At 47.3% G+C, this 8590-nt stretch overlaps 1 protein-coding gene and 1 long non-coding RNA gene across 2 annotated transcripts; both read left to right on the top strand.

The window, feature by feature from the left end:
* The first annotated feature begins 450 nt into the window (after positions 1-450).
* Positions 451-2051, top strand: LOC147192348 (uncharacterized). Its single transcript, XR_015103165.1, has 3 exons — positions 451-724; positions 1463-1562; positions 1866-2051. It is a non-coding gene; the product is annotated as an uncharacterized LOC147192348 (long non-coding RNA).
* A 4370-nt stretch (positions 2052-6421) lies between these two features.
* Positions 6422-7819, top strand: foxd7 (forkhead box D7). The gene has a single exon (XM_086132386.1). The coding sequence runs from the start codon at positions 6727-6729 to the stop codon at positions 7681-7683; it is 957 nt and encodes a 318-aa protein (XP_085988512.1). The 5' UTR covers positions 6422-6726; the 3' UTR covers positions 7684-7819.
* Positions 7820-8590: the final 771 nt, after the last annotated feature.

Genomic DNA, 8590 nt, shown 5'->3' with positions numbered 1-8590 from the left:
TGGATGGGTGCCATTGAAATGATCTCCATCCAGAGGCGCCCAAGGGGGCTGCTTGTCATTTTATCCGTGCAGTATTTCGACTTGTGAACGAGGTTAACTCGATTTTAATCGAGCGGATCTTGAAGAAAAATAGGAAACTGTTTGCGCAGCAGATGCTTTCGCAGCTGGGAAAGACACCAAAGTTCTTTCCTTTCACTGATGTTTTTCTTGGCTGCGCTCGCTAAGTCAAATAGATAACAATAAGCACCGACATTGTTGCCCCGTACTCGTACTACTCATAGCTGGAATGCCTTTTGGTCCTTTTCATGACTGAGTTCATCATTTTCCCACACGCGCGAATAGCTAAGCATTATTTCGTTAAAGCCTCCTTTCAATAGGCCGCGCTGACTGGCCACGTTTGTTCATTGTGCGAATGACAGTTGAAAATGCCCCTGAGGTATCGACGCTGAGCCAACGTGCCAACGCGTTAGAACCCGTTTAGCTTTTTCGCCGCAGTATCCGACGGAGATGACGTCGAGCGTGAACGACGGCTCGGCTTGTGGCCTCGGGCGGAGCGGTCACGAAAAGAGGCCATACTTTTCATGTCTGGCGGGTTTTTAAAAGTCTAACCGTTTGCACCACTGCGGCGTTGACGGCGCTCGGCAGTTGGAGCAAATGCATAAGTTACGTCTCCCCTGTGGCTGGTCCTGAGAGAGCAGGTGACCACCAGGATGTCCGAAAGCAGGTCAGTAAGACAAAAGGCGAGCTGCCGCGGCTCAGTTGCTTTGCACGGCAGAACGTCACCGCGATGACACGTGAAGCACCCCAATGCACACGCACCCGCTCTTTTTCTTTCTCACTCGAGATGATTTGCGGCTTTTTCAATGCGTGACACGACGACACAGGAAATCCTGTGTAAATGATTGACATGTACTCTATATTTAAGAGTGAGGCATTTTGATTTGCTGGACCCTTTAATACTAAACATATAGGCCACAACGTGTGTGTATAAATATATATATATACTGTATATATAGATATATACATACATACACTGTATATTATATTATATATATGGGGCAGAAAGTGAGTGGGGGCCAGACAAATTCCCGATTGCTTTGTGCATGACATGAATGCAGATTTGTGGCCACTACGGTTTTCGTATTTTACCGCGTTCAAACCGGGCTTGACAACTCTACGCGCTCCTGTCCGTTTGAGTGACACGATGCATGTAATGTGCACCTTCTTCTGTAAAAGCGACTTTGGCAGAGTATATTAGGGTTGTCGTAAATTCACCGCACAGCAGCATTAAAGCTGGTCCCAAACGTCATCTGGCGGTGCCTACAGGGAGGAAACGGCCGCAGTACACCCAAATAAAAAGAGGTCTAGACATCACAGAGAAAAACCAGTGTTGCAGCTTCGAAGAGACAATTCCTCAATTCCTACCGCCATCTAATTCAAGCGACCCGGTTCCCATCTACAGGTTTCCTCGGTTTAATTATGGCTATGAGGACGGCAGTTGGCTCTTGGACAACGGAGCCAGCGCAAAGTTGGAAAAGGAAAGAGCAGGTGGCTTTGCGATGGTATGTTTTTGTGTGGAGGAATGTCGCCGTCAGCGTTGCCCTTGTCCGCAGGGAATCACGTGCGGAATGTGTTCAACGTCACAGCTGAACGTGTTACGAGGATCAGTTGGCCTGCTGCCACCGCGCGTGTGTGTGTGTGTGAAAAGTTCCATTTATCGACTTTCAAAGTCGACATAAAGGGGCCGTTAGCTTGCTTTAAATCGTATGCTGTAACTGTGCAAATGTGTTGCTTTGCTTGAAGAATTAAAAGGAGTCGACTAATTGCCGCGATTAAGCTCAGGATCAACTTTCACCTCCACCAAGGTTGAATCCACCTTTGCGTGGCTTCGATTCGCGTGGGGAAATGATACAAAGCCGACGCAGGAAGGCCAAATTCAAATCCAGGACCTGTGGACCCTAAAACAGAGGCGCTAAGCACTCGTCCAAAGTGGTGCCCGCATGAAAAAACGGTTTTCAGGTCTCAAGAAAAAATAAACGATTTCTGCCTGACTCCCTCTCGTGCTCACAGAGCATATTTCTTTTTGTCACGGAGCTGTGATGGATCACGAGGGAGGCCGCGTCGAGAGAAAACCCGGCTCCGAGAGGAGCAGTCCGACCTCTAAATACACACCAGAGACGGCGGGGGTCACGACCCCGGTGTATTCAGGGACCAGTTGGTCCAAGAGGTGAGGGTCAAACATGTGACCACAACACTTGGCGTCAGATGTCAGGGAATGATTTATTCCTCCTTCTTTTTTTTCATGTCGCGCCAACAGCTCGAGCAAATGTTACACCTGGACAAAAATTGGCGCGTGCGTGTGAGACTATGTTCATTTTTTTATCGTTCAAACGCAGCAAGTACATGACAAAATAAAATCCTCTCCAGCAACCGATGTTTCTTTTAGGGGGATCCAAGGTGGCCTCTCTCCCACTGCCATCTGAGGTTTCTCACATTAAAAACTTTGAAAAGCTTGCCCGACTTCGGCCGCACGTGAATATTCGGTACCTGCTTGAGCAAACGCGCCCGCTCACATCACGGAAACCCGCACCGAATTCAATTCCTCAAAGGACACATCGATCAACTCTTCACGCGGGATTCATTTTGATGAATTGTATCTTTGTTTGTGTGACTCGCTGCATCATGCCGTTCCTGACAAAGATGACGCCGGGAGGAAAAATGAACCATCTGGGGCTACGGTGACCAGAAAACACCAAATGGAAAGTTTTAGTCGTGACCTCATGTGTCCCACATGGGTGGCGATTGCTGTGAAAGGTCGAACATTCTATTATTTATTATTCATTGGCCTTGTTTATGTCCAGGAAATAACATAACCGAGGTCTTGTATCATGAATCATCATCCAGCCGAGTCTAAACTCCCCAATTTGCCGGAAATGTTCATTTGATGATATGTTTACAAATTCTCAAGTGTAGACACGAGAGGGGAAAAAATGGTGGGTTTAGTAACCGTTGGCTCAAAACAATTGAAAGTGCGCGTGTGAAAATGTGTGTGCGTGTGTGTGTGTGTGTGTGAGAGTGAGTGTGTCAACATCAGAAGAAAAAAGAATACATTATCAGGTCTTAGAGCGCCCTCTAACGAATATCCAGAAGACTGTCAGTCAATCTTGAGCATCCACCCGAGACACATCCAACGGCAAGAAAAAAAAAACAACTTGCAATGGAAAACTCCTTTCTTAACAAATATAAAAACGCTCAGTCTGACACATTCAGACGGACGTCATTGTTGCTCTCGTGGTTACACGACAGCATCGTACGGCATGGCGCAGTCCAATGGGATATCATTTGCTGACTGTCACTTTGTATTCATGCATATTGTCAAGTATTGTTACGCTGTTTCCCAACCGTTATGGAGTCAAGGCACACATTATATCCGAAAAAAAACCCATCATGTATATTAGAGAAAAAGATATCACGGCACACCACCAAGTGAAAATGTCACAAAATGGGAAGAAACGAGGCTGTACCTTCTTCCGTTCCTGGAAGAACATTTGTTCTGCCCGTCACTGTATGGTGCAAAGACATATTCATCCATCCATTTTCTAATCCGCTTAATCCTCACGAGGATGGCGGGCGTGCTGGAGCCGATCACAGCCGTCTTCGGGCGGTAGGCGGGGGGCACCCTGAACCGGTCGCCAGCCAATCGCGGGGCACACAGAGACAAGCAAACATCCCCGCTCACTCTCACGCCGAGGGACAAATTTGGAGTGTTCAATCAGCCTGCCATGCATGATTTTGGAATGCGGGAGGAAACCGCAGTACCCGGAGAAAACCCACGCAGGCCCGGGGAGAACATGCAAACTCCAGACAGGGGGGCCGGAGCCAGAATGTGAGGCCCATGTGCTAGTTGACCACCGTGCCGCCCAAAGATATCTTATTCGTCGTAATGAATAATTTTACCGAAACGGCTCAATAGAATAAATTTCAGTTGTTGACACGAGGACACATTCAAGGAGTAAATTTGAAAAGGCCTAAGGTTCGAGGCTTTGAAAGCCACGGGTGTGTTTTGCAAAGTGCAAATATTATGCCGCAGAGAGAAACGGCGCTCTCCGGTCGTGTTTTACGGCTGAGGGGGCTCTCGTTGATGCAAGACACCAAATTTCTTCGAGCATCTTCATCACCATCATCGTCATCCCTGGAATTGAAGCTCAATGAGGTGAAACTTGCCGGGGCACAGTGTTCTGCTTCATCTGTTCAGAATAAAACGTGACTACAAAGATCCTTTCATGTCTGTATGTTCTTCTTAAGACTTCTTGTTTTGTTCGGTGACATAACGGATGGGTTAACTCAAGGCACCGTGACGGCTCCAAAAGAGACGGCAGCCTTTTTTTTTTCCGCCAATAGGTGTCACTATTTTTGTTTGCCAGGAAGCGCGGGGGTTCAAAAGATTGACGGAAGGCGACGTATCGGCCAAAATGAGGAGTTATTAGAGAATTAAATTCAAAGTAAACGCCATCGGTGTGAAGGATTTGCAAAAAAAAAAATAATAATAAAAAATGGGTTCAGAATTCGATCGAGCCCAGCGGGCGCGTGACATTCATTTAACATCAATTTGATGTTGAAGATTGGATTCGGATGTCCCATTGGATGCTGAAAGGACAGAAGATGCCCACTGGGAGAAAATGAGGCATTAGCCCCATTTTTCATATTTTTAACAGTGATGTGATCACACTGGGCTTGATCCAGCATCATCCGGGGAACCGCAAAAGGTTGGAAGGGGGACCGTGTGTGTGTGTGTGTGTGTGTGTGTGTGTGTGAAAAGACGCTCACTAAGCTCTTTGAAGGCCTGCACTTCAACGTCTGACCTAGGATGACGAATGCGCTCTTTTATTTCCCACTGACCAAAATCTCGCGGACGGACTCAAAGTTTTCACCGAGGTAAGAAAAACATTTCAAGTGAAGTGGCCCATAAAGCATCCATCACGTTCTTGCTGTTCGCGATCCCCGCGGTGAAGCCGAGCTCCTTCTCATCCAGTGCGACCTTCGTGCCTGGCCAAATCGTGTTACGCCGGCACGCAACGCTGCAGATGTTGAACATGGTGGGGGTTGTTTAAGAAAAAAATCCATTTCATTGAGCAATGAAGTGAAAACGATCAGGAATAAAATAAGGAAGGCAAAGTGACATTGGCAATTTTGGTGTCACGTTGTTGGGGATGCGCACCGATGCATCGGATTTTTGTTTGGAGGGGGTCCGTTGCTTCTCCTTATTCAAAGTCGAAAACTGCAGTCTCGGGGGCCTGTTTCCAATCTGCAGACATGCGTGATGAATTTTGGAAATCATCTACAGCTTTACTGGTCTCAAATAGCCCACCCAGTCCGGACCCGGTCGATTTTTTTTTATTTTTTTTTGCCCTGGAGTATTAATACGATTAGAGGCAGGAAATGTGAGAATCCCCAACAAAGGGCTTCCAACATTCAATCCAAACAACCAGAGGCCTCCTAACAACAGCCCCAAAAAAGCGTCCTCCTCTCCCGGGTGCTCTTTCATGTCGGAGTTGGTGCAAATCTCCCACTTTTCTCTCAACCCAATCGCTCCGTTTCACTTCAACCCGATAAGATGACTGACAACTCATCGCACGCTGTGGCGTCAAACTTTTTTTTTTTTTTTTTTTTGCGCAAGCCTTCAAATCCCATCGCAGTGAAGATCAAATGGAAGATATTTCTCGTTCACTTCAAACACGGCGTGATATTAAACGACGTGTGTAGCTTTTTGAAATCCAGCTTTTAGGTGATTAAAACCAAGCAAGACGGACAGTTCGCGTACCGATGAGGCGCTACTTGTATACAAATGCAAACGTAAAGCTTTTTAAACAATGTATTTCTTTTTCTGATCATTTCCACGTAACCATTTTTATATTGCCTCGTGAAAACCATGATGATGCAAATGCTGAAAAAAAAATTTGTACTGGAGCCTCATTTATACAACATTATATAATTCACGTGCATGATTTTTTTTTTTAGTCGGTATTTTAATTTAAGTTCGGGGAAGCGAAAATATTAAACAGCATCTTAACACCATATTGGAACCATAAGACACAAATTGTCCCAAGTCGGTTTAGGAAGAACATGATTAAGGCTGGGGTTGTGGGCGGGGGGGTGCGATGCACGAAAACAAAATGTGTTTTTGATGCCACTACGGGATTGGGAAAAAAAAAAAAAAACATTCTTGCTTTGGGCTGTTTTTCTGAATGGACCAGTGACGCGAACATCCACTTGGCGAGGATGGACAACTGATGAGAGCGCTTCTTTTTCACTGGTCCAGGCAATCCTTGTTTTCCCATCGCGCCCTTTTCATTGGTCAGAATCGTCTCTCTCGGGCTGAAGCGTGACATCATCTCCACCGCTCGACCTACGCGCCGGAGAACCAGCAGACCACAGATGATGCCGGACACCTTCAGAGGGCGCACGTATATTTGCGCACCTTTCTTCCCTGCTTTCGGAAGCCAAACGTTTGGAATAATTGAGGTTTGGGAGTTCCCGTGGCTCTTTCGAAGATATCACAGCCGGTGATGGCCGTGCTCTCCTTTTCGGGCGCTCCTTTTTGTGAATGGAGATGAGTCGTGCGTAAAAATTGGACCTCTCGAGTAGGGTTTTTTTTTTCTTCCCCCCCTCCCACCCCCCCCAGGAGCGGTCACTCGGTTGCCATCTGTTTGCGGGTGGACATTTACTATGACATTGGGCTCGGATATCATGGAGGATCTCGTAATCGACGTGGTGGGAGAAGGACTCCGAGATAACGCGGGGGAGCCCCTCGAGCTGGAGCGCGGCGCCGCGGACGCCGCGACACCTCCCGGGGAGGAGCGGGACTCGGACTCGTGCAGCCCTCCGCAAGCGAGCCCCGCTAAAACCAAAGGTCCCGTGTCGGTGAAGCCCCCGTACTCGTACATCGCCCTCATCACCATGGCCATCCTGCAGAGTCCGAAAAAGCGCCTGACTCTCAGCGAGATCTGCGACTTCATCAGCCACCGCTTCGCTTATTACCGCGAGAAGTTCCCCGCTTGGCAGAACTCGATCCGCCACAACTTGTCCCTCAACGACTGCTTCATCAAGATGCCCAGAGAGCCCGGGAACCCCGGCAAGGGCAACTACTGGACCCTGGACCCGAACTCCTCCGACATGTTCGAGAACGGCAGCTTTTTGCGCAGGAGGAAGCGCTTCAAGCGGCAACATTTCCGCTACAAGGAGCAGCAGCAGCAGCACCACCACCACCACCACCGCGCGGAGCCCGGCGCCTTCCCCCACGGACACTACGGGCTGGGGACGGCCGCCCTGCAGCTCCCCGCCCTGGAGCTGTACCCCTACATGCATCAACATCACCACCGTCATCATCACCACGCGGGCATCCCGCCGGTCAGCAGCATCTTACCGGCTCTTTCCAGCTTCTTCTCCCGGAGCGCCGTCACAGCCAAGGCCTTCCTGCAGTCGCAGCCGGGCATGGAAGCCTTCTCGGCGGCGCACTGCACCGCCTACTCCGCCCCGATGACGCCCGCGGCAGCTTTCGCATCCCCGGCGCTTTTCCACCCGGCCGTGTCCTCCTCGCCTCACTTGGTCACCTTACAGCAGGAGTATCACAAGTTGCACAGTCAGCTGGCCGCTAAACGCGTCGGCGACCATGACAATGAATAAACCGCGTCGGCTGCGCTTACGGACTGTTTAAAATTTCTCAGGTAAAAAAAAAAAAAAAAGCCGTTTCCATAATGAAATGTTTTATTTTTTTACGCTTGTACATACATGATACAGTCTTCATTTCTTAAATGGTGATCAATCGAATGTCTAAACGACAGGTTTTCCTGGAAATAAATAAAAAGGAATCCAAACAGCGAATTCAGTTTTATTTATTTATTTATTGTCTTTTTTTGGATCAAATGTGCTCTGGATTTACATATTTATCCCTTCAGACGCAAGGAATCCCCTTTGAACGAATCGGGCCACAGGGATGAAATGATGCATGGGGGGTGGATTTTAACACAGACGTTAAAACTTAATCAACGCATGTGCGATGTGAACACTAAGACAACTAACAAAACTGTTAAAACCGAAACGAAGCTGCTTTGATTAAAAAAGGAATTTCATCCGTAAAGATCGGCACAGCAGAGCACAAAAAGCATCTCAAACGTACGCAAAAGAGTTCAAGGTTTTGCTCTTTTGTGATCATGCTCAATTTTTAATGACGTCAACGGACAGTTACCGTCAAAAACGGCGCTTTGTAAAAAGCAACGATTAGTGCAGTATTCAATGAGGTAAATATTTTTTATAAACGCACGATTGTTGCCTTGATCACTCATTTCATATGAAAACGTAACCAAATCAAATCAAATAGAAATTAGACGTAAAAAACAGCAATAAAGCGATAATTATAAAACTGCTCCATAATTTTATATAACGTATAATGCAATCAAAAACGAAATATCAATCTCGTCATTTGGTTAAACGCAGCACCATTTAACCAAGGACACATACTCAAATGAAAAAGTGCGTTCTATGTAAATAATTGCACATTTTCTTCTCGTGTGTACACGCGGGTATTGTGTAC

This window comes from Hippocampus guttulatus, chromosome 16 (genome assembly GCF_054856545.1).
Source record: "Hippocampus guttulatus isolate MCC_2025c chromosome 16, RoL_Hgut_1.0, whole genome shotgun sequence".
In the NCBI taxonomy this organism is placed as follows: Eukaryota; Metazoa; Chordata; class Actinopteri; order Syngnathiformes; family Syngnathidae; genus Hippocampus; species Hippocampus guttulatus.
This window is presented reverse-complemented; position numbering and strand designations above follow the sequence as displayed.